The 27674-nt window shown below is 42.3% G+C and overlaps 1 protein-coding gene across 1 annotated transcript in view; it reads right to left on the bottom strand.

The window, feature by feature from the left end:
- ZFAT (zinc finger and AT-hook domain containing) overlaps nucleotides 1-27674 on the bottom strand; it is a 182627-nt gene that overhangs the window by 104635 nt on the left and 50318 nt on the right. Inside the window, exons 7-8 of the mRNA XM_040431869.1 lie at nucleotides 26050-27407; nucleotides 23590-23822 (exon numbers count right to left, since the gene is read on the bottom strand). Coding sequence (XP_040287803.1) covers nucleotides 23590-23822; nucleotides 26050-27407 — 1591 coding nt within the window. The remainder of the gene's footprint in view (nucleotides 1-23589; nucleotides 23823-26049; nucleotides 27408-27674) is intronic.

The raw sequence follows: 27674 nt of genomic DNA, 5'->3' as shown, positions 1-27674 counted from the left end.
TAGTTCCAGATGGTCGAAGGTGCCACCAAGAAAAGGAGCAAAGCAAAGAATCACCTGAACATTCTCCACAGGTTGTATGTGGGCTGTTAGATTGCAAGCTCCTCAGTTAATGTTCAATATGTTATAGGAGCACATTTAAGATGGAGGACGTCATTGCTCCCTATGTGGAGGGTGGAAGCTCACTTCATGTTGTTATGGGCGATTACCATAGAGGTTATATAAGTAATGCATTCTCTCAGGTTGTCAGTTAGTAGGTGCACACAGTATACTGGGATTCCCTGATATGTATAGCCAGATTCTCTCAGGCGGTTATAGGAGTGGCTATGTTCACATATGTATACTAATGTCAGCACACTTTGTGGGGGTGGGGACCCCTGATTTGTGGCCAGGAGCAGTACTGTCTGACACTATGTCGGCCTGCTCCCACCTTGTCACCGGTGGTTCCTGTGCTCCCGCACGGAGTTCTCTTATTTCCTTTGACCCCCTTTTGCTTGCAGGATTACATATTTTGCTTTTATTAACAAAATTCTGGCTAAAGGGATCAAAGGACCTTGTCCAAGACGAGGCGTTCCCCTGTTTGTTCCCCCTGTTTCCCTGTCCATGCTCACGTATGTTATTATATGCAAGCACATGTGTATACCATTACACTGATGGCTGCAGTTAACTGCACTACATTCAATGTACGGGGTTTTAATACCCCCCAAAAGCGCTCACAGGTGATCAGACTTCTAAAGAAGAGACGCACAGATGTCTGTTTTTTCCAGGAGTTACACCTTAAGGTCGGCCATGTTCCTAAACTCTCCCAGTCCTACTTTAATCAGTGGTTCATCAGCTCTCATGCCAAGGCTTCCAGGGGCGCGGGGATTGCCATATCCAGGAGGGTTCCCTTCTCCCTTGTCTCATCCTTGACTGACCCAGAGGGACGTTTTATGTTCGTAAAAGGTAAAATTGGGACCGTGTTGGTGACACTGGCAAGTCTATACAGTCCTAACCGGGGTCAGGGCCTATGGTTGAAGACTACATTGACTAAATTTACTTCCTTTGCAGAGGGCATTTGTTTAATAGGGGGGGATCTTAATGTGGCCCTAAACCCACTAGTAGACGCTTCAGATCATTCCTCACAGTTGACTCAAGCGGCTATTGGCAGGATTAATAAGCATCTAGCAAGGGCCCATTTACTGGACACTTGGCGCCTGACTCATCCCACTGACTTAGACTACACATTCTTCTCAGCTGCGCACAAGGTCTATTCCAGGCTAGACTATATTTTCATCTCTGACGCTCACGCTGAACTGGTGAGTAACTCCACCATTGATCCTATGACAGTATCAGATCATGCTCCTGTCACGACATCCGTGGTGTTCTCTGAATTACCTCAGCAATCTCGACAATGGAGGTTAAATGAGACTCTGCTGGATGACGTAGAGGGAATGAGAGACATAGAAGCTAAATTACAACACTTCTTTAGGGAGAACACCACGGATGACGTCTCTGTCACGACTGTCTGGGAGACGCATAAAGCGGTCATCAGAGGGGAGCTGATTGCCCTGGGTAGTCGGAAAAAGAAGGAAAGACAAAAAACATTTCATACATTACTAGAGAAGATCTCAGCTTTAGAATCTCTGCACAAAAAATCCAGAACCACAGAGGCCCAACAAGAACTAACACTAACTAGGAAAAAACTAAAAGATCACCTTAACTATCACCAGGCCAAATCCTACCAATATGCCCAGTTCCGTTTCTATGCTCATGGAGACAAAGGGACGAGGCTTATGGCTTCGCTCCTTAAGCAGAAAAAAGATGCTTCCTATATAGCTGGAATTAAAGATAAAGATGGCAGGCTATTACATAAAACTTCAGATATTGCGAAAGAATTCCATAAGTTCTATAGTCAGCTTTATGGGCTCAAATGCCCAGATGACGACACAGAAGCTAATATAGAAGAGGCTGCTGACAAGTTCTTGGGGAACCTCAATCTGCCCAAACTGGAGACCAAAGATAGGGAACAACTCCTTGCCCCAGTCACAATAGAGGAAATATCAAATATTCTGAGCTCCATGCCAATGGGGAAATGCCCTGGACCTGATGGGTTTTCTGTGGGGTATTATAAAAAATTATCATCTGTCCTAACCCCTCGTATGGCCACTTGGTGTAATTCCCTATTAAATGGTTCTGTTCTCCATAGGCAATCCCTGGAAGCGACGGTCACAATTCTCCCAAAAGCAGGTAAAGATCCTAACCAATGCGGCAGTTATAGGCCGATATCGCTTCTCAACGTAGATGTTAAAGTATGGGCAAAGTTGCTGGCTTCCCGCCTTGCTCCCCTTCTGCCGAAACTAATTCACCCGGACCAAGCCGGGTTTGTGCCTGGACGAGAGGGAAATCAGAACTCCTGTAGGGTTCTCTCAGCAATGCAATTAGCTAAGAAAGAGAAGGCCTCACTGGTCCTTTTGGGTGTGGATGCGGAAAAGGCCTTTGACAGGGTAAGCTGGAGCTACATGAGGAAAACCCTACATAAACTTGGCATTCCAGAGCAATTCCAAACTGCCATCATGTCCCTCTACCATGAACCTAGTGCACGTATAAGGGTAAATGGTACATTATCCCAATCGTTCCCGATTACAAACGGGACTCGTCAGGGCTGTCCTCTGTCACCTACACTGTACGTCATGGTAATGGAGACATTACTGCAAGCTATAAGAGAACACCCCGGTATAAAGGGTCTCAAAATTAGGGATAGTTCTGTAGAATTTATAAATGCCGCTTATGCGGATGACCTACTGGTTATGCTCACAAACCCTGTCGAGGCCTTTCCGCATCTTCTATCCCTTTTCGAATTATATGGGAGGATCTCTAACTTTAAAGTTAATTATACGAAGTCAGAGGCGATGAACGTCTCAGCGCCAAGCAAAATGATTTCCTCTTTAAAAGGCACAACCCCGTTTATCTGGCAGGGTTCTCATCTTTCCTACTTAGGAATTAAATTACCAGCAGATTTGGACCAAACTTTCAGTTTGAACTTTAAACCCCTCTTAAATGATATACAGAAGCAGCTTCACTCGCTTAAAATCCCATATGTCTCTTGGATGGGTAGAAAGAACCTTCTGAAGGCCTTCATCATGCCCAGGCTCCTGTATGTGATGCAAATGTTGCCCGTTTTTATCCCTATGTCCTTCTTTTGTCAGGTCAGGAGGTTATTTAGAACGTTCCTTTGGGGTGGGAAATCCGCTAGATTGGCCCATAGCAGGCTGATACAGGGGAGGAGCACGGGGGGGTTTGGGTTACCAGACGCACACCTATACTATCAGGCGATTCATTTAAAAAGATGGATTCAGCTACATGCCACTAAATACCAGACTTGGGGATGCGACTTAGAACTTGCCCAACTTTCATCTGTCCAGAGGGCGGGCCTCTGGGGTCTTACTTCTTCTAATCTTAGGTCGCAAGTTCTGCTTAGGGGAACCGCCTCAGTAATTCAACAGTTAAATGGCAAACTTAACCTCCTAAATAACCCCTCTCCATTTATGCCAGCGGATCTTCTTCCTTTCACTATACGACCGAATACCAAACAAATAGCCACGACCTGGCATAAACTACGCAAGTTCACAACAGAGGAATTCCTGGGGGCGACCTCGGGGGACTTATCTGATCAACACCCACTACACAACCTTATAAAAAAGTGTAATTTTCTAGAACTGATTGAACTTAACTCAGTCTCCAGACCACTAATAGAGAGTAATAGACATAAACCTACACAGTCTTGGTTTGAGAAACTCTTAACATTTGAGTCCTTCCCACGTAAACTGATCTCTCTGTGTTACTTGGCTTTGGTTACTCCCCGCTCCCCTGGAACACCGCAATACCTGAGGCATTGGGCTGCTGAACTGGGGATGGATCTGAATGAGACTGACATTATGAGGATACATGCGCACTCCCACGGTTTCTCAAGGTGTACCAGGATACAGGAACACACATACAAAGTCCTCACCCAGTGGTATATGACTCCAAAGCAGATGTTTATCAGGGGTATGAGACAGGACGATAAATGCTGGAGGTGTCTGGAGGATACAGGTACTCTGTCTCACATCTTCTGGTCTTGTCCTAGGATCCGTCCATTCTGGGAAGGTGTCTTATCCACTATTCAGAAAATAACACATGTAGTTGTGGAGGTGCCCCCTACTCTTGTGCTCCTGTGGCTCCCGACTCCCTCTTTCTCTCCCTCAAAAAGATGCTTAACCACCCAATTACTCCAGGCGGCAAGGCTGCTCATCCCGCAGCACTGGTTGAGTACAGAACCCCCCACTGTAGAGGCATGGCTGAACAAGGTGGACCATATCTGTCGTATGGAGGAACTGGCGAGTTGGGAGGACAGGAATCACAATAAATATGTGAAGCTTTGGACACCCTGGCTCATGTTTAGGGATGACCCTCCGAATAGTCAGACGGCACACGGGTCTGCTAGTAGAGGTACATTATGAGCTCACGGGTAGAGGGTATATATGCGCATTAATGGTACGCGTTCTAGACCATGTCTGAGTCACTGACAAAAAAATACCTGTGAATATGAATACATTCAATATGCACTTTAGATATCTAATATGCTGCATACGAACGAGTGTCATGGATGGATTGTTGTTTTTGGTTATTCCTCTTTATCCTTCCCTCCCCCCTATTCCTTGTCCCTATCCCCATATCCTTCCCCTCCCCTTTTTCCTCTATTTCTGCGTCATTATGTTCACCAGTCATACTACAAGACCTTTATATACTGGTAAAATGCATCTGTAACCTTTGCATAATACTTGTATAATGGGATATGATTATTCTGTCTATATGTGAAAAATGGGAAATTGGTATTGTCCCGTTATTTATATACAGAATTCTGTTTAGGTCCATATCTACAGTCCTTCAAGCTGTTATGTATACTCAAAGCAATGTACGATATCAACCACTTTGTATATGTCACTGCATAATGTTGTAGTATGTATTTTCAATATACTTTTCAATAAAAAGAGAATTTTCAAAGAATATAACTACTATAATACTGCTCCTATGTACAAGAATATAACTACTATAATACTGCTCCTATGTACAAGAATATAACTACTATAATACTGCTCCTATGTACAAGAATATAACTACTATAATACTGCTCCTATGTACAAGAATATAACTACTATAATACTGCCTCCTATGTACAAGAATATAACTACTATAATACTGCTTCTATGTACAAGAATATAACTACTATAATACTGCTCCTATGTACAAGAATATAACTACTATAATACTGCTCCTATGTACAAGAATATAACTACTATAATACTGCTCCTATATACAAGAATATAACTACTATAATACTGCTCCTATATACAAGAATATAACTACTATAATACTGCCTCCTATGTACAAGAATATAACTGCTATAATACTGCTCCTATGTACAAGAATATAACTACTATAATACTGCTCCTATATACAAGAATATAACTACTATAATACTGCTCCTATGTACAAGAATATAACTGCTATAATACTGCTCCTATGTACAAGAATATAACTACTATAATACTGCTCCTATGTACAAGAATATAACTACTATAATACTGCCTCCTATGTACAAGAATATAACTACTATAATATTGCCTCCTATGTACAAGAATATAACTACTATAATACTGCTCCTATGTACAAGAATATAACTACTATAATACTGCTCTTATGTACAAGAATATAACTACTATAATACTGCCCCTATGTACAAGAATATAACTACTATAATACTGCTCCTATGTACAGGAAAATATCTACTATAATACTGCCTCCTATGTACAAGAATATAACTACTATAATACTGCTCCTATGTACAAGAATATAACCACTATAATACTGCTCCTATCTACAAGAATATAACTACTATAATACTGCTCCTATGTACAAGAATATAACTACCATAATACTGCCTCCTATGTACAAGAATATAACTACCATAATACTGCTCCTATGTACAAGAATATAACTACCATAATACTGCCTCCTATGTACAAGAATATAACTACTATAATACTGCTCCTATGTACAAGAATATAACTACTATAATACTGCCCCTATGTACAAGAATATAACTACTATAATACTGCTCCTATGTACAAGAATATAACTACTATAATACTGCTCCTATATACAAGAATATAACTACTATAATACTGCCCCTATGTACAAGAATAAAACTACTATAATACTGCATCCTATATACAAGAATATAACTACTATAATACTGCCTCCTATGTACAAGAATATAACTACTATAATACTGCTCCTATGTACAGTAATATAACTACTATAATACTGCCCCTATGTACAAGAATATATCTACTATAATACTGCTTCTATGTACAAGAATATAACTACTATAATACTGCTCCTATGTACAAGAATATAACTACTATAATACTGCTCCTATGTACAAGAATATAACTTCTATAATACTGCTCCTATATACAAGAATATAACTACTATAATACTGCTCCTATGTACAAGAATATAACTACCATAATACTGCCTCCTATGTACAAGAATATAACTACTATAATACTGCTCCTATGTACAAGAATATAACCACTATAATACTGCTCCTATCTACAAGAATATAACTACTATAATACTGCTCCTATGTACAAGAATATAACTACCATAATACTGCCTCCTATGTACAAGAATATAACTACTATAATACTGCTCCTATGTACAAGAATATAACTACTATAATACTGCCCCTATGTACAAGAATATAACTACTATAATACTGCTCCTATGTACAAGAATATAACTACTATAATACTGCTCCTATATACAAGAATATAACTACTATAATACTGCCCCTATGTACAAGAATAAAACTACTATAATACTGCATCCTATATACAAGAATATAACTACTATAATACTGCCTCCTATGTACAAGAATATAACTACTATAATACTGCTCCTATGTACAGTAATATAACTACTATAATACTGCCCCTATGTACAAGAATATATCTACTATAATACTGCTTCTATGTACAAGAATATAACTACTATAATACTGCCCCTATGTACAAGAATATAACTACTATAATACTGCTCCTATGTACAGAAATATATCTACTATAATACTGCCTCCTATGTACAAGAATATAACTACTATAATACTGCTCCTATGTACAAGAATATAACTACTATAATACTGCTCCTATGTACAAGAATATAACTACTATAATACTGTCTCCTATGTACAGGAATATAACTACTATAATACCACTCCTATGTACAAGAACATAACTACTATAATACTGCCTCCTATGTACAAGAATATAACTACTATAATACTGCTCCTATGTACAAGAATATAACTACTATAATACTGCTCCTATGTACAAGAATATAACTAATATAATACTGCTCCTATGTACAAGAATATAACTACTATAATACTGCTCCTATGTACAAGAATATAACTACTATAATACTGCCCCTATGTACAAGAATATAACTACTATAATACTGCTCCTATGTACAAGAATATAACTACTATAATACTGCTCCTATGTACAAGAATATAACTACTATAATACTACCTCCTGTGTACAAGAATATAACTACTATAATACTGCTCCTATGTACAAGAATATGGATACTATAATACTGCCCCTATGTACAAGAATATATCTACTCTAATACTACCTCCTATGTACAAGAATATAACTACTATAATACTGCTCCTATGTACAAGAATATAACTACTATAATACTGCTCCTATGTACAAGAATATAACTACTATAATACTGCCTCCTATGTACAAGAATATAACTACTATAATACTGCTCCTATGTACAAGAATATAACTACTATAATACTGCCCCCTGTGTCCAAGAATATAACTACTATAATACTGCTCCTATGTACAAGAATATAACTACTATAATACTGCTCCTATGTACAAGAATATAACTACTATAATACTGCTCCATGTACCAGAATATAACTACTATAATACTGCTCCTATGTACAAGAATATAACTACTATAATACTGCTCTTATGTACAAGAATATAACTACTATAATACTGCTCTTATGTACAAGAATATAACTACTATAATACTGCTCCTATATACAAGAATATAACTACTATAACACTGCTCCTATGTACAAAAATATAACTAATATAATACTGCTCCTATGTACAAGAATATAACTACTATAATACTGCCCCCTGTGTACAAGAATATAACTACTATAATACTGCTCCTATGTACAAGAATATAACTACTATAATACTGCTCCTATGTACAAGAATATAACTACTATAATACTGCCTCCTATGTACCAGAATATAACTACTATAATACTGCTCCTATGTACAAGAATATAACTACTATAATACTGCTCCTATGTACAAGAATATAACTGCTATAATACTGCTCCTATGTACTAGAATATAACTACTATAATATTGCTCCTATGTACAAGAAAATAACTACTATAATACTACCTTCTATGTACAAGAATATAACTACTATAATACTGCTCATATGTACAAGAATATAACTACTATAATACTGCCTCATATATACAGGAATATAACTACTATAATACTGCTCCTATGTACAAGAATATAACTACTATATTACTGCCTCCTATGTACAAGAATATAACTACTATAATACTGCTCCTATGTACAAGAATATAACTACTATAATACTGCCTCCTATGTACCAGAATATAACTACTATAATACTGCTCCTATGTACAAGAATATAACTACTATAATACTGCTCCTATGTACAAGAATATAACTGCTATAATACTGCTCCTATGTACTAGAATATAACTACTATAATATTGCTCCTATGTACAAGAAAATAACTACTATAATACTACCTTCTATGTACAAGAATATAACTACTATAATACTGCTCATATGTACAAGAATATAACTACTATAATACTGCCTCATATATACAGGAATATAACTACTATAATACTGCTCCTATGTACAAGAATATAACTACTATATTACTGCCTCCTATGTACAAGAATATAACTACTATAATACTGCTCCTATATACAAGAATATAACTACTATAATACTGCTCCTATATACAAGAATATAACTACTATAATACTGCCTCCTATATACAAGAATATAACTACTATAATACTGCTCCTATATACAAGAATATAACTACTATAATACTGCCTCCTATGTACCAGAATATAACTACTATAATACTGCTCCTATGTACAAGAATATAACTACTATAATACTACCTTCTATGTACAAGAATATAACTACTATAATACTGCTCATATGTACAAGAATATAACTACTATAATACTGCCTCATATATACAGGAATATAACTACTATAATACTGCTCCTATGTACAAGAATATAACTACTATAATACTGCCTCCTATGTACAAGAATATAACTACTATAATACTGCTCCTGTGTACAAGAATATAACTACTATAATACTGCCTCCTATGTACAAGAATATAACTACTATAATACTGCTCCTATGTACAAGAATATAACTACTATAATACTGCTCATATGTACAAGAATATAACTACTATAATACTGCCTCATATATACAGGAATATAACTACTATAATACTGCTCCTATGTACAAGAATATAACATCTATAATACTGCTCCTATGTACAAGAATATAACTACTATAATACTGCTCCTATGTACAAGAATATAACTACAATAATACTGCCTCCTATGTACAAGAATATAACTACTATAATACTGCTCCTATGTACGAGAATATAACTACTATAATACTGCTCCTATGTACAAGAATAAAACTAATACAATACTGTTTGCAGTAATATGTAATCATATACAGTACAGACCAAAAGTTTGGACACACCTTCTCATTCAAAGAGTTTTCTTTATTTTCATGACTATGAAGGCATCAAAACTATGAATTAACACATGTGGAATTATATACATAACAAACAAGTGTGAAACAACTGAAAATATGTCATATTCTAGGTTCTTCAAAGTAGCCACCTTTTGCTTTGATTACTGCTTTGCACACTCTTGGCATTCTCTTGATGAGCTTCAAGAGGTAGTCCCCTGAAATGGTTTTCACTTCACAGGTGTGCCCTGTCAGGTTTAATAAGTGGGATTTCTTGCCTTATAAATGGGGTTGGGACCATCAGTGGCGTTGAGGAGAAGTCAGGTGAATACACAGCTGATAGTCCTACTGAATAGACTGTTAGAATTTGTATTATGGCAAGAAAAAAGCAGCTAAGTAAAGAAAAACGAGTGGCCATCATTACTTTAAGAAATGAAGGTCAGTCAGTCAGCCGAAAAATTGGGAAAACTTTGAAAGTAAGGGCTATTTGACCATGAAGGAGAGTGATGGGGTGCTGCGCCAGATGACCTGGCCTCCACAGTCACCGGACCTGAACCCAATCGAGATGGTTTGGGGTGAGTTGGACCGCAGAGTGAAGGCAAAAGGGCCAACAAGTGCTAAGCATCTCTGGGAACTCCTTCAAGACTGTTGGAAGACCATTTCAGGGGACTACCTCTTGAAGCTCATCAAGAGAATGCCAAGAGTGTGCAAAGCAGTAATCAAAGCAAAATGTGGCTACTTTGAAGAACCTAGAATATGACATATTTTCAGTTGTTTCACACTTGTTTGTTATGTATATAATTCCACATGTGTTAATTCATAGTTTTGATGCCTTCATAGTCATGAAAATAAAGAAAACTCTTTGAATGAGAAGGTGTGTCCAAACTTTTGGTCTGTACAAATATATATATATATATATATATATATATATATATATATATAGAATAAAGAAGGACACCGCAGCACATCCGTTTGGTGAAAAAAGTGGGACCCTTTATTCACCTGTGCGACGTTTCGGTCCGCTTACTGGGACCATTCTCAAGCAATGCTTGAGAATGGTCCCAGTAAGCGGACCGAAACGTCGCACAGGTGAATAAAGGGTCCCACTTTTTTCACCAAACGGATGTGCTGCGGTGTCCTTCTTTATTCTATATCGTACACCTTGGTAAGGTGTTTATCGCCGCTGGCACCCACACCCGACCACCAGGAGTGCTGCCCTGATTTCTTTTCCTATATATATATATATATATAAATATATATATATATTTGAAAAAACGGACAGCACTCCAAGTAAAAGTTAGTGGTGTTTATTCACCCATGTGAATGGCAACGTTTCAGCTCATACAAGAGCCTTGTATGAGCTGAAACGTTGCCATTCACATGGGTGAATAAACACCACTAACTTTTACTTGGAGTGCTGTCCGTTTTTTCAACTCTATCAGACGGGGTAAGCTGCTACATCCCTGGACCTAGCACCCTCCTTGTGTTTTTTCCAGTGCCGCCATTATTTTCTTAAATATATATATATATATATATATATATATATATATATATATATATATATATATAAATAAATAACTGTTGCACATGGAGTGGGTGCATCAACCGGTATAGACACACCCAGTCTAAAATAAAGAATATAGAGTGGTTGTGCACACCTCACTTGGAGGGATTCATCTGGCGTATTAGTATAAATCAGATTCCCCGAGTGGAATGATAATAAATAGTTTTATTTTACATATAATAGAGTATAAGCAGTATAAGCAGTTTCAGAGATATTCAACAACGGGGACCAAGGTCAGAAGGACCTTGGTCCCCATTGTTGAATATAATTACTACCACAAAGTAAAGGGTGAGATTTTGGCAAGACTGGGGTGAATGTGTTGGTCCGGGCCCAGCAGGTACACCAGTGGGGGTTTAAGTCGGCTGAGCATGCGAGGACCCAGTATTATGACTTACTCTACCTCTTGCAAAAGAGTCCCCCGGCTATGCTGGATAGACGATTGGCTGATGTTCTGGAGGGCACTGCAACCCCCTCTCCAGCACTGGATCGGCCAGGTGTCTCCTGGCAATGCCCTAGAAATGGTGGACCTGGTGGAGCGCTACTAGGCTACTAAGACTGTTACATGGGGTTCTTATAGGAGGGGGGCAGTCAAACCCCATAAATCTCCATCGCAGACCCGGCAGCTTGTACTAACCAAACCCACCCGGGGTGTACCCTCTGTGGAACTGGCTCCGATAGTCTGCTGGCGGTGTTAGGAGCCGGGCCATGTAAGAGCTGACTGTCCCCATCAGGTGGAACCCATGGATACTAACTACGGCTACCGTCAGTCGCTATATGCCAGGATGCTGTGTGCAGCAGGTACCCCAAAAACTCTAAACCACCTGTGCCAGGTGGAGGTAGGAGACACTCCAGCAGAGGCTCTGCTGGACTCAGGGAGTCTGGTGTCCCTAGTAAGGGCTCCCCTGGTACGATCAGCGGAGTATACTGGCCAGAAAGTCGGGGTCATGTGCATCCATGGAGACTTAAAAGACTATACCACCGCCCTGGTGTCTCTAACCACAGGGGCTGGCAGATGGACTCACGAAGTGGCAGTTGCCACAAACTTCCACTACAAACTTATAATTGGGAGAGTTTTCCCGGGCTTCCCGGCACTGTGGCCTGCTACTAGAGTGACTAATACCCATGACACAGGGGTAACCCCAGCATAGTGGCCTTGCTCCGGGGAGGCCATAACTCTAGGAACCCGAGGCCGAAGGGCCAGGGGTAGGGGTGACCGCCACTTCGGTGGAAGAGGGGGAGACAACCCCGCTAAGTGTGATGGGCGGAGACGTGGAGGACTTGCCGCCGGGTCATGAATTGGCAGACCTCATTGTCTCCGGGTATAATTTTGGTACCGCCCTACGTCGGGACCCAACCCTATCCCGCGCCTGGGAAAACGTGTTAATAGTAGATGGTGAACCTCAACAACCTGGGGCAGAGTCAGTGTTTCCTCATTTTGTGGTTCATCAGGATATGTTGTATCAGGTAAACCAACTACGGGGTGAGCCTATTGAACAGATGGTGGTCCCCAAGGCTTATCACAAGCTTGTGTTAGATCTAGCCCACCAACACGTTCTCGGGGTCACCTGGGGCTGCAGAAAACTCAGGATCGTATTTTACAGCAGTTTTACTGGCCCAGTAAAAATGAACTTTCCATTGTGTGTGAATTAACACCAAGACTGCAAAGTTACTTGCTGTTTTGTGCAATTGCCTCAAGTGTGAATAAACACTGACATTTTGAATCAAGAACTTGTATTTTTCCTCTATACTGCGCCCGCTTACCCCATCTACCAGAGCGAAACCCCACATATATAATTTATATATCTCATGTGACATTATTGCTGAGGCTCACTCAGCTCATAGACATGTCACTGCTGAGTTTGTTATTTGGCCGGCATTGATTACATTCATGTATACAGCACATTATCATTTCCGGTCCAGGGGTGACCTGAAGTGTCGTGGGTCTCAAACCCTCCCCAGCCTCCCTAAAAAAATTTTTATTAGACCCACTTTGGCCTTTTAAAGTAACGTTATCCCCCAGGACATCTCCTTTTAAGCACTTTTCACATGTTTTCTATTAATAACCGAAACGCAATGTCGGAGCAGCCCTACGACTGATACCAATGGGGCCGTATTTGATCAGAGCCTTTAACACACATGAACGGAGTCTGAACCTCCCAACGACAATTCTCTCTTCCCATGAATCGGTCTTCTCACAAAGTCTTCAGCTTCAGTCTAAGAATTTGTGCTTAGAGGTGAAGAACCAACTTGATTCGGTCAAGGACCCACTTGTTGGTTTCACCTGCTATCCAGAGTCGTCAAAAAATAAACTAAGTAGAGAGGCGCCAACATGTAAACCTCAAGAGCCTAGACAGTTCTAGTCTTCCGAAGGAATCGATCCCATCACTTTGCAGATGCGCTGGAGAGCGGAGCAGCTTATATTCATGCAAATAAATATTGTCGCTCTAGCTTCTTCTACGTGACTGATTCAGATCCTCCATGTTTTATTTACCAGACCCCCCGTGGACTCTACAATGAAAACCAATTTCAGATCCTATCCATAGGAATAATGTAGGCTTTGCCTCTGACAGCAGCAGGTTGGCAATTTCATGCGCCTATTCCAACACCGTACGGCTCGGCTACAATCTAACAGTGGGGAAGCTGAATAATTGCACGCACTAAAAGTTTTATCTACGTCTATAAATATACATCCACGTACGCGGCTCTTCCCGTCGAGAACACACCTGGGTCTCTCGACGCACATCATTAACGATGGCAATGCTCGTTTCCTACAGCACATCGTGGCCTTGACTGAAGCCTTAATGGGACGGCCGGGCGAGTAATTTGTCACAAACACGTGTGCCTGAGAAGAAGGCCTTCGTTAGAAAGGAACGGCTCGAAACCAAGAAGGATGAAGTCAGTCTACAGAATCCCCCCGCTGTCTTCTCTCGGTCTCCAGGTCCCCATGGTGTGCATGGGGCTTAATTAAAAGCCTGGCATCGACTTTCACAGAGACACCTATTGATTACCGCAACCACAGAAATAGCTGCAAAGGCATAAGGCATAGTTTACCAGGAGATGTGACCGCTGCGAAAGAGCTGATGGTCCAGAAATGACACAAAACCAGGAGCCTGAGGAGTTCTGGAAAGTTTCTTCTGGGTTTTCACGATATCTCCAATGTTCTTCTACTTTCCCAAAATGCTAATGTTCTTGATCCTTTACATAGAGGGAATGACGGATCCATATCTCAATATCATAACGCACTTTTTCTCCATACACTAAAAGTGCGGGGTCTCCTTTACATTAGTCTTTGAGGGGGGTCTTGAATAGCAGCAGCTGATATCAAGCTGACCACCTCATTAGACTGAAACTTGAGCAGTGAGATGGTGGTCACCTTGATATCGGCTGCTGCTATTCAAGACTAAAGGGAACAGTAGACTCTACACACTTATCTAGACAAAGAGAGCAATGAATCCCTGGGTCTTCTTGTAAATGACACACGCGCAGAAAGTGCTGTTGTAGTTACACTGGCCAATTGTCGGCCATAGGAACGCTCAATGATTATCTGGCAGTGTAATACTGCCGCCGATTACCTGATGGAACAAACGTTCATGAAGCAATCCAGATTTTTAAAGTAGCTTAAAAAATTTTCATTTCCCAACAGCAGATCGTGCCGTCTAATCAGTATGGGGACTGGTGATGGCATTAGCGATCGCTCCTCCCCATATTGTGGAGGAGATTGCTGTATGTAAAAGGTGTCTCCTCCACTGACGAGCAGGCGATTGTCAGGAAGGAATGCTTCTGTATGGGGATGAGCGATGGCATTAGCGATCAATGTTCCCCATACTGTGGAGATCGCTGCACGTTAAAGGGAACCTGTCATCAGCTTTATGCTGACCTCACTGAGGGCAGCATAAAATAGTGACCGAAATGCTGATGTCAGCGGTGTGTCACTCATCAGCTAAAAGTTAGTGGCTGCCGAGAACCTGCATCATAATCATTGCAGCCCAGGCCTTGAAAAGAGTCAAATCTACCTGAGAAGAGTCCTGGTTATCCATCATCTCCTGCTCTCCCCCCATCTGCTGATGACTGGCAGTTCTCTCGTAGAGAGAAAGGGAGAAGACTAGGTAGAAGACGGTCAGTCATCAGCAGGAATTCATGGATAACCAGGACTCTTCTCAGGTGGCCGGGACTCTTCTCCAGGCCCAGTCTACAATGATTGTGAGGTCGGTTCTTATCAACCACTTACTTTTAACTTTTAAATGACAGACGCTGAAATCAACTCACCTGTCTCTTTATTCTGCTGTTAGTAAGGGCAGCATAAAGTTGATGACAGGTTCCCTTTAAGGCGTCTCCTCCACTGATGAGCAGGAACGCTTCCCTGCTGTAGAAGGCTGTAATACAGCCCTTACTGTCTCTACACATAAATTACACAGAGGTAGCTCTACTGCCTTCTCCATCTCCCTATACATGTAAGGCTACTTTCACACTGGCGTTTCTGGGTCCGCCTGTGAGATCTGTTTCAGGGCTCTCACAAGCGGCCCAAAACTGATCAGTTCAGCCCCAATGCATTCTGAATGGAAAAGGATCCGTTCAGAATGCATCACTTTGGCTGCGTTTGGTCTCCGTTCCGCTTTTGAGACGGACACTAAAACGCAGCTTGCAGAGTTTTGGTGTCCGCCTGACTATGCGGGGCCAAACGGATCCGTCCTGACTCACAATGTAAGTCAATGGGGACGGATCCGTTTTCACTGACACAATATGGCGCAATTGAAAACGGATCCGTCCCCCATTGACTTTCAAGGTAAGTGAGGACGGATCCGTTTTGACTTGGACTTTTTTTGCTTTTTAATGCAAACGGATCCGTTATTAACGGATTGCATTATCGGTGCGGATCCGTCTGTCCAGATACAAGACGGATCCGCACCGAACGCAGGTGTGAAAGTAGCCTTACAAACAAAAAGAGACAGGGTGACAGTATTATATCTGCCTGTAACATTTATATGGAGACACAAGGGAGTAGTACTACATCTTCCTACTTAAGTAATGAGTAAAAACAGTGAGGTTGAACCATCAGTGCCTGTGTGATTTTTAGTGAGAGATAGGGAGGCAGTACTATCTGTACCTACATCATTTACAGGGAGAGATAGGGAGGCAGTACTATCTGTACCTACATCATTTACAGTGAGAGACAGGGAGGGAGTACTATCTGTACCTACATCATTTACAGGGAGAGACAGGGAGGCAGTACTATCCATACGTACATCATTTACATGGAGGCAGTACTATCTGTACCTACATCATTTACAGTGAGAGACAGGGAGGCAGTACTATCTGTACCTACATCATTTACAGTGAGAGACAGGGAGGGAGTACTATCCATACGTACATCATTTACAGGGAGAGAGTACTATCTGTACCTACATCATTTACAGTAAGAGACAGGGAGGAGGTACTATCTGTACCTACATCATTTACAGTAAGAGACAGGGAGGAGGTACTATCTGTACCTACATCATTTACAGTAAGAGACATGGAGGCAGTACTATCCATACGTACATCATTTACATGGAGGCAGTACTATCTGTACCTACATCATTTACAGTGAGAGACAGGGAGGCAGTACTATCTGTACCTACATCATTTACAGTGAGAGACAGGGAGGGAGTACTATCCATATGTACATCATTTACAGGGAGAGAGTACTATCTGTACCTACATCATTTACAGGGAGAGAGTACTATCTGTACCTACATCATTTACAGTAAGAGACAGGGAGGAGGTACTATCTGTACCTACATCATTTACAGTAAGAGACATGGAGGCAGTACTATCCATACGTACATCATTTACATGGAGACAGTACTATCTGTACCTACATCATTTACAGGGAGAGATAGGGAGGCAGTACTATCTGTACCTACATCATTTGCAAAGAGAGATAGGGAGGCAGTATTATCTGTACCTACATCATTTACAGGGAGAGACAAGGAAACAGTACTATCTGTACATCATTTACAGGAAGGCAGTACCATCGCACGAAAAGTCCCAAAGCCACTCCGGCAGGACAGTGCGAAAAACTCAAGTAGCAGACAAAGATTTTCAGATAAAAAAATGCGCCAAATTTAACAAATATGTTCTGTTTGATAAACTAGTGGCAAAATAAGCCAACTCAGCCTCAATAAAAACAGACTTCAAATTTTACCCTAATGATAAATTCCCCACCCCATGTATTTTTAATCAGGACTCAATAAGGCCTCATGTACACAAATGTATTTTCTTTCCGTGTCCAGTCTGTTTATTTTTTTTTGCGGACCGTATACGGAACCATTCATTTCAATGGGTCAGCAAAAAAAATAAATGGAAGTTACTCCGTGTGCATTCCGTTTCCTTATGTCCGTATGTCCGTTCCACAAAAAAATAGAACATGTCCTATTATTGTCCGCATTACGGACAAGCATAGTACTGTTCTACTAGGGGCCAGCTGTTCCGCGGACCGCAAAATACATACGGTCGTGTGATTTTAATAAAACTGGTGATTTTAATGAAAAGTGTGATGAAGAAGAAGGGCGGGGTGGTCAGGATCATGGGACTATGGAGAGCTGGCTGTTCACATGTGACTGTTCATGTTTAATGTAGAAAAAAAGAAAAAAAAAAAAAAAAAAAAGATCAACCAAGTGAAATTTCTTATATTTGAAAATCTAGGTGTAATTTACCTGGAATAAATAAGACGAGGGGATCTAGCGGATTATATGTTTGGAAATTGATAAGTTCTTGTACTAAAAAAGGTCTGTGCATGGCGTAGGGACTGAGGACATCGGTGCTGAGCACAGACACCTCCATATGCTTCGAAAAACACTTTACTGACATTAAACAGCTTATTTTTATTACTTCATTTTGGGCTCAAAATATATTTTTTTCCAGTTTGTTATTAAACATTTTTGGCAGTTTTTGGGAAACATGGCGGTAAAAACAAGTCTATTTGCAGACTGTCCCTCCTGAGGTCCCGCAGCTGACGGCTCGTGGGAAGCCTTCTCTCTGATCTCCTGACCTCATAAACACTCATTATAGCTAAACTATTATCAAACTGATAACAATATGGCTTAAAGGGAATATCCAAGACTAAAAAACGTCCCCCATATGCCCGGGCCCCTCACACTGATTCTACTTACCTGGCTCCCTGCACTGCTGATGCTACTTCTCCCTGTGCACGGATGAAAACATCTGATGAGGGCTCGTCTCCGTCACTGACGGCCATTGACTGCTAACACCCCCCCCCCCCCCCCCCACTGGATATTTTCATCCTCGCATGTGGAGAATCAGCAGGGACCAGAAGCGGCGCAGGGACCAGAAGCGGCGCAGAGAACGGAGAGCCAGGGGGACATTTTTTAGTCTCGGATAACCCCTTGTAAGTGTTTATGAGGTCAGGAGATCAGAGATAAGGCTTTACATAGGCCGTCAGCTGAGGGAACTCGGGAGGGACAGACTTCAAATAGGCAGATTTTTAACCCCAAGTATCACAAAAACTGCTGAAAATTTTTAATAAAGACCAATTTAAAGAAATTATTTTAGCCCAAAATGAGGCAAATGCAATCATAAAAAAAACTGCTTCATCCATCACCTTTAAAGAAGCACGTGTGGTAAATGTACGAATGTCCCGATATTACATGTGGATACACATTATTCAGGAAGCTGATCCAGCTTCTGTTATCAGCTGAAGGCATGCTTTCCTTCTGCTGTAGTTATGGAAACCGTATATTGTCATTCATACAGTGCAGAGCACCAACGTGCAAAGAAAACCGCTAAAAAGGAATTGTTTTTGGCAAGACCATTTGTTTTCTTGTGATGCACGTCTAAGGTTAAGGTGACATTGGCAGCATACAGAGCACAGGACTTTGGATTCCTAACGAGCGAGAATGTGGACACAAAAGGGGGTGAAGAGAAAAGCGATTTAAGGCTAAAATTGAACGACAACTGCTTAACCCCTTAAGGACGAGCGCTGTACAGGCACAGAGCAAAAGCGATGTTAAACATGGCACCCACTTTCATAGCCGCGCGGGTGCCTGCTGTTTTACACAGCAGACATCCATAGGCTATATCTGTGATTGGCCAGAAAACCGATCACGGGCATTGAACCCCTCAGATGCCATGGTCAATTGTGACCACGGCATCTGAGAGGGTTTCCCAGCAAGTGCTGCGCTCCCGGGGATGGAACGGCTCCCGTAATCTTAGCGAGGTCTGCCACAGGCAAGGCTCAATAGGAACATAGCAAATCTCCGATAGACTGCAAGGCTAATTCATTGCAGTCTATTAGAGAAGCGATCAGATGATCGCATGTTCAGGTCCTCTACTGGGACTTAAGTGTGAAAAAAAAAAAAAATCAAAAGTAGTTTATAAAACTTCAAAATCACCCCCTTTGCCCACATTAAAAATAAATAAAATAGTAAAGATCAAAGTCATTGGCGTGGTCCAAAACGGCCGTACTATTAAAATATAAATTTATTTATTCGTAAGACAAAGCAAAAAATTAAAATCAAAATGGCCGATTTGCTGTTTTTTTCGTTGCTTCACCTCCCTAAATTTTTTTATAAAAAGTTCTTAAGTCATTGTCACGGTCTCTTCTGTGACAGGGGTCAAAGGATCTAAGAGACTGGCTGCACGTGATGTGATCTGACAGCCTCTCTGGTTTCACTTTTCTGTGTTGTTGCTGGGTATGACCACACCTCTGGTCTCAGGTGTAGCTTAAGTGGTCTTTCTAACGCCTCTATTTAGTCTGGCCTCACCCATCATGCTATGCGGTTGATAGAGCCTTTCAGGTTATGAAGATCTGGTGCCTGGTTCTCCTCTGAGTTCCTGCTCGTCTGCATACTTTGGAGTTAAGTGTCTTTTTCCTTATTTCTTGTTAGTGGTTTTTCACTACTGTCACGGTGGGGAGTGGGGAAAAAACCCCAACGTACAATGACTGGGGGATAGGGAAAGCAACTAGCCCTGAACACAAGGATAAGGGAGCAGGTCACCTCCTATTGCATCCCTATACCTCGCCCTAACTCCTCACCGTATGAGCGGACCTGGATGGTAGGACGGCCTGGATACCGGAGGCCCTGAGTATCCCTCACAAAAGGAGCTAAGGAGAGGCGCCCTGTTCTTCAAGGAAACTGAAGAACAGGAGCCTCAAAAGGCCTAGAAGCAAGGAAAGGAAAAGACCATATGCAGCAACTGGATCGGCAGGTAAGAACACCGGAAAACACACTTACCTGTCGCAGCCACCACGACTGGAACCCACGCATACGTACAGGAGCCCACACACCAAACTGGGCATCGTACAAACAACACATACAGGAAACCATCTCACCAGTAACTGCCTGGACCCCGGGATGCACAGCATACAGACTATTGGTTCACCCCTCCGGGAAACCAGCCCCCTTCCGGAGGAAGACAACAAACAGGGGAAATGTCAAGCAACCATGCTGGAAGCTATCACCAAACATACCAGACATGGAACACCAAGCTAGACATTACAACACACCAAATCATAACCCCACACCAAACATACAACACATGTAAGGGAGGGAAGACATCGCAGGAGACCTCGATGTCCCACTAGGAAGCCCTCACTCTGGGAGATGAAGCATGAAGACCAGGAGCATAACTACGGCACACACAATGCCTGGAGTACCACTGACTCCTGGCCTCTAGCCACAGGTAAGTTGAAGCACCTAGTGACCACACCCAACAAGCACCGGACAGAGGAGGAAACACCTTAAAGGGGAAGTGCACACACCAGCATAAAAAGCTACACGTTGCCGCAGGCAACAACATGCAAGGCAACCATGTCACGGCACACACCACAAAGGCCGTGACACTGCCCGGCATGCTGAAACAGCAATACGTTGCCACAGGCAACAGCAAGCGTGGCAAAAGTGTCACAGCGCACACCAAAGGCCGTGACTACCTTTTGGTATTAGGCCTGAGGGAGTATCATGTTCCTTTAGCTGGGAAGGAACAGGTCATCTCTTGTCCTGACACTATTTCCACGGCCCTTTAGGGTCAGATAGGGCCCTAGGTTCCAGCATATGAACTTTCCTACCATCAAGGTCTGTTCATACTTATAGTTGTCAGGGCTCGGTTTAGGGATTCACTAGGTGGGGACCTTTTCCTCTTTCCCTAGTTTCCAGGCCTAGTACCTTTTCCCTTCCCTCTTGTGGTCGGTGTGTAGTTATCTACCCTATCATCCTACAAAAATGAGACCCACACAGCTCAATAGATGTCATTATAAAAAAGTTATGGCGATCAAAATATGGTGATGCGAAAAACAAAAATACTTTTTTTTTTAAAGTACTAAAATACAACAAAATCTATAACAATGTGGTATTGCTGTAATCATACTGGCCCAGAGACTGGAGTTAACAGTTCAGTTTTACTGCATAGAGAACGCTGTAAAAATTAAACCCATAAAACTATGGCGGAATTGCTTTTTTTTTCCCCAAATCCACCCAGTTGGATTTTTTCCAGCTTCATACTATATGGCATGCAATATAAAAAGGTGACATTACAAGGAACAACTTGTCCCGCAAAAAACAAACAAAAAAACTCTCATACGGCTAAATGATCAGAAAAATGAAAAAAATGTTGTGGCTCCGGAAAGGCAGAGAGTGAAAGATGAAAACGCAAAAATGAAAACTGGCCCGGTCCTTAAAGGGAACCTGTCACCACCATCAAGCGTGTTTACCTGCTTAGGCTACTTTCACACTTTTGTTTTTGCCTGATCCTGCAGGGTTCAGCAAAGACACTTCCGTTACTGATAATACAACTGTCTGCATCCGTTCAGAACGGATCCGATTGTATAATCTTTAACATACCCAAGACGGATCTGTCATGAACTCCATTAAAAGTCAATGGGGGACGGATCAGTTTTCCGAGAAAACGGATCCGTCCCCATTGACTTGTATTGTGGGTCATGCTAGATCCGTTTTGCTCCGCATCACATGACGGAAAGAAAACCGCAGCTTGCTGCGGTTTGCTCTCCGGTATGGGAACGCAACCCATCGGAACGGAATGCATTTTGGAGCGCTCCGTTCTGTTATGTTTTGTCCCTATTGACAATGAATGGGGACAAAGCGGAAGTGTTTTTCTCCGTTATTGAGACCCTATGACGAATCTCAATCCCAGAAAATGTAAACGCAAGCGAAAGTAGCCTTATATGGTACTGTGGGTCTCATGGAGTCCTTTCTAAATATACCTGTATGTGCAATATAAGGCTACTTTCACACTTGCGTTTTTGCCTGATCCGGCAGGGATCAGCAAAAACGCCTCAGATTCTTATAATAAAACCGGACCTGTTTATAACAAATACAGATGGTTGTATTATCTTTAAAATAGCCAAGACGGATCCGGCATTAAAACCATTGTAAGTCAATGGGAGACAGATCAGTTTTCTATTGTGTCCGAGAAAACGGATCCGGCACCATTGACTTGCATTACTGCAGCTTTCTCTCCGGTATGGGAACACAAGCAAACGTAACGGGATGCATTTTGGTGCATTCCGTTCTGTTCAGTTCTGACCCCATTGACAATGAATGGGGACGAAACGGAAGCGCTTTTCTCAGGTATTGAGATCCTCTGCCGGAAAAGTTAAACGCAAGTGTGAAAGTAACCTAAACGTATTTTTGACCTTGAAAAAAAAACGATTTTATAAACATGCTAATAAGCCCAGCCGCACGCATTCTCAGCGAGTCTTGCTCCTCCCCTCATCTTGTATTCTCCTCCTTGATGTGTGGACGTCACCCGGCGCAGCGGTAAAATCTTGCCCATGCGCAGCATCATGTAATGTGAGCGCCCATAACAAGAATCCCTCTGTGACCCACAGCAAAGAGGCCCCAACAATCTAACCTCTCCATTCACTCCCTGCATGAATGTTATGTATGTGTACGCCACGTGTCGCTAAGGGACTGATCGCGAGCTCAGCTTCTCCCCCTCCCTGTACAGCGATTCTGCAGCGCACAAAGCATAATCAGTACACTCTCCGTTTCCATAATTCTGGTGCATGCTATAAAGTAAATCTTGCAGTCAAGTATAATGCTGCTCGAAAAAGGAAGTATCAGAAAATAAAAGCTCTGTGCACCGACTTACCAGCTCAGCATGGACTTTCAGATGGGCTTGTAGCTTATACTTGTCCGGACTGGAGTAGCTGCAGCCGGGGGCCGGACACTTCATGGACATGTTACTGTGCTTCTGTATGACGTGACGTTTGAGGCAGTTCTTGGTGACGGAGGAGTAGCTGCACTGAGAGCAGTAGTACAGATGCTCCCGAGTGTGTGTCCGCACGTGCATGTCATAGTGGACCTGATACCAGAACAGCTTACCTGTAAGATAAGCGGCAATAAGAAAGCAGAACGAGCACATCATCCCAATACAAGACCTAAAGCACTTTGGTTACTCTGGCTGAGCTCCAAAGATCCTGTGTGCAGATGGGAGAAACTTCTAGAAGGTCAACCATCACTGCAGCCTCCACCAATATGGGCTTTATGGCAGAGTGACCAGAAAGAAGCCTCTCCTCAGAAAAAGACACATGACAGTTTGCAGGCACCTAAAGGACTCTCGGACTGTGAGAAACGAGATGTTCTGGTCTGATGAAACCAAGATTAAACTTTTAGGCCTCAATTCTATGCATCGCGTTTGGAGAAAACCAGGCGCGTCTCATCACCTGCCCAATACTATCCCTACAGTGAAGCGTGGTGGTGGCAGCATCATGCTGGGGGGACATGGAGACTGTTTAGGGTAGAGGGAAAGCGGAATGGAGCAAAGTACAGAGATATTCTTAAAGGGGTTATCCTGGAAAAGATGATGACGACTTATCCTCCAGATAAGTCATCGTTATCACACCAGCGGTGGTCCAAGTCCCAGCATCCTCGACGATCAGATGTTTCAGGGAGCAGGTGAGTGATGCAGGCTCCCAGCAGATTTATAAGGACAGCGACATCATATAGTGGCTGTGCTTGGTATTGCAGCTTAGCCCCATTGACTTGAATAGGGCTGAGCTGCAACTAGGCCACGTGACCGATCTACGGTGAAGTCACGCGGTCTAGGAAGAGGCTGCGGCACTCAAGGCCTCTTCCAACAGCTGATTGGAGGCGGGTGGCGGGTATCTGACCTCCGCAGATCTAATACTGATGACCTATCCTGAGGATAAGTCAAAAATATTTTTTCCTGGATAACGCCTTTAATGAAAACCTGATTCAGAGCGCTGTGGACCTCACACTGGGCTGAAGGTTCACCCTCCAACAAGACAATGAGCACACAACCAAAACTACACAAGAGCGGCTTAGGGACAAGTCTGTGAATGTCCTTGAGTGGCCCGGCCCTGACTTGAACCCAATCGAACAACTCTGGAGAGACCAGAAAATGGTGGTCCAACTAAGGTCTGCATCCAACCTGACAGAGCTTGAGAGGATCTGCAGAGAAGAATGGAAGAAAGTCCCCAAATCCAGGTGTGCAAACCTTGTGGCATCATTGCCAAGAAGAATGGAGGCTGGAATCACTGCCAAAGGGGCTTCAACTAATTCCTGAGTAAAGGGTCTGAATACTTAGGTCAATGCAAGATTTTACTTTTTCCTTTTCAATGAAAATGATGGGGAAAACATTATTATTTTTTTTATTTTAGCACAGGGCCGAAACATCAAAAAACCTGAAAAAAATAAAAGGGTCTGAAGACTTTCTGAATGCATTGTATATAACGAGGAGTGGGGGCAGAAATTTACTTTGAGGTTGGGTGAAGGTTGTGGTGGTAAAAGAAGAAAGCAAACTGAAGCCAACTGTTCCAGCGAATCACAGGAGTCATGTATCATGTTCTGGAGGCACTCAGTGTAGACCCGTTCAGTCTAGATTTGAGGACAATGCCCATCTAGTTCAGTACCCTACAGGTTATTCCCACCTGATAAAGTGAAGGCGTATTGCTAGGATAAGCCAACACTTCATAAACCCTCACCGATCCTGAGAATGAAGGGCCCGCAGCACTGATTTAGCCCATATAGTGATGGTCCTGGCTACACTGCTGTACAAATCTCACCCGGATCCATTTACTTGTAGGGAGAAGCGTTATGGTTCCCTGAGCAGCCGGCTACCGTAGGGAAACACAGCCCCTTAATTCTCCGGATCATTGCGGATCCTAGTGGTTGGACTCCGACCAGTCACAAAAGTAATAGAGATATAAGTCACCTGATAAGATTACCCTTTTAGGACATCCTCACCACGTGTCGGAATTGCAAAAAGTTGCAAATTCGACATGTATTGAGAAAAGGATTCGGAGCTAAATTTGAAGCTGACACTTTGATTCCTGCTGGAGTTCATAAGCTGCAGATATGTGCAAGGAGTGACCCCAATCAAGGAGACCATCTTGCTTTCTGTGTGAAAATACCTAAGTAGCTCCTTATACTCGTAGATTTTAATTTTTTTTCCCGTAGCACGTGAACGGCATTGTCGAAACCCCATTCACAGGATAGTGCATGCTTGCAGATTTTATGCAGATTTCAGCCCGAAATCAGAACTGAAAACCCTCATAAAATCCTAACCCTAATAGTTCTCCATCCTTACCGCAGTATTCACACTCCAGGTCCCCGTAAATCTTCCTGATCTTCTGAAACAAGGCCACCGACAACTGTCTCTTGTGCAGTCCATTCAAGATAGTCATAAAGGCTGCAGTCTCTCCAGAGTTTGCAGGCACTGGGGGTGCAGGAGGGGGGAGCCCTACGCTTCCCGTCTCCAAAGTAGTGTCCTTTGGGCCTTGTTGGCTTCCACTTTCATGATGTCCATATGAAATCTGGTCGTCTAAAGAGTCTACCGCCGTGGGTCTCGACTCGCTTATGACATGATTGACTGCTCCGGATTCATTGCTTTCGCCTTGATTGTTTCCAAGATTAGAATAAAAATGATTATTATCTTTCTCTGTCAAACCACGAAGAAGATCTTCACTTGACACCTCCGAAGACACGTCTGGAGAGCCTGCTAGCTTTGATATTGTGCAATCTGGTAAATGACTTGGTTGCTCAGACACAAGTGGCTGCGATTCCTGGCCTGGTAGTAAACCAACCCTTTCAGTCGTAGAGTTCTGAGATTGTTCAATGTTTTTTACTGATGTTGGGGGAATCGGTATGGAAGACGGTGCGTTGTAGACTAGATGAGCTTCACTATCGACGTCTCCAAGAGCCTCTTGCTGGATGTCACTCCCAGGCTCCAGGAGGTAAAAACTCTGATTAATGGAAGTCCTAAAGATCATGTCCTCCTGAAGGTCTGGGTGAAACTCTTTGATGTGAGCTTTTAATCTAACAGTGCTGACAAACTTCTTGAAGCAACTGGAGCACACGTAGACGAAGGGGTGCTTCCGTAGGTGGAGCTCGAGAGACTGATACTTTGTGGCCCCATGGTCGCAGAGCTCGCAAGCAAACGGTCTCTCGTCTCCATGGACCAGCATGTGCCTGTCTCTTTCCAGCTCATTTTTGAATTTGCGCTCACAGATGTGACAGTCGTACAAGAGCTGTCTCTTTCCCTCTCGGGTCAGTAACCTTAGTTCGTCTAAGTTGTCCTTCACCTTCTTGTCCAGCGCGTCGTGAGTTTCTTTGATGTGTTTGATGAGATTCTTGACATCTGAGTACTTTTTCTTGCAGAAGCGGCAGTGCTGCTTGATTTTCTTGTGGACTCGCTCCACGTGGACCTTCAGGTGACCTTTGCTGAGACAGCTGAAGGAGCAGTGATCGCAGCTGAACTTCTCTCCTGTGTGTTTGCGCATGTGGACGCTCAGGTTGGCTTTAATGGCACTGGCGTAGTTACACAGGAGGCACTTATAGGGCTTTTCATTGGTGTGAATGCGCAGGTGGGCCTGGAGAGAGTGCTTGAATTTGAAGACCTTATTGCAATATTCGCAAGTGAAAATTTTTAGCTGGTTTGGACCTGTCCTGAAAAGAAAAAAAATATTACAGTATTTGAAGAGAATTTTACTTAAAGGGGTTTTCCAGTTTACATCAACATCTTCTAAAATACTCATTTAGGAAGGTTGCTGTAATTTTGTAATGTATTCCATTAAACTTTATGGCTCCCTTCTCCTGGGCTGTAGTAACACGACCATGTCCATGTCGCTCTCTCTTATTTCCTGTGATGATATGGCCGTGGGCGGGGCAGCGATAGGGGAGTGTCTATGTAACTGAGTGGGAGGAGCTATAAAC

The sequence above is a fragment of the Bufo bufo genome, chromosome 5 (assembly GCF_905171765.1).
Source record: "Bufo bufo chromosome 5, aBufBuf1.1, whole genome shotgun sequence".
In the NCBI taxonomy this organism is placed as follows: domain Eukaryota; kingdom Metazoa; phylum Chordata; class Amphibia; order Anura; family Bufonidae; genus Bufo; species Bufo bufo.
The sequence above is the reverse complement of the archived record's forward strand: the minus strand, read 5'-3'. Positions and strand labels throughout refer to the sequence as shown.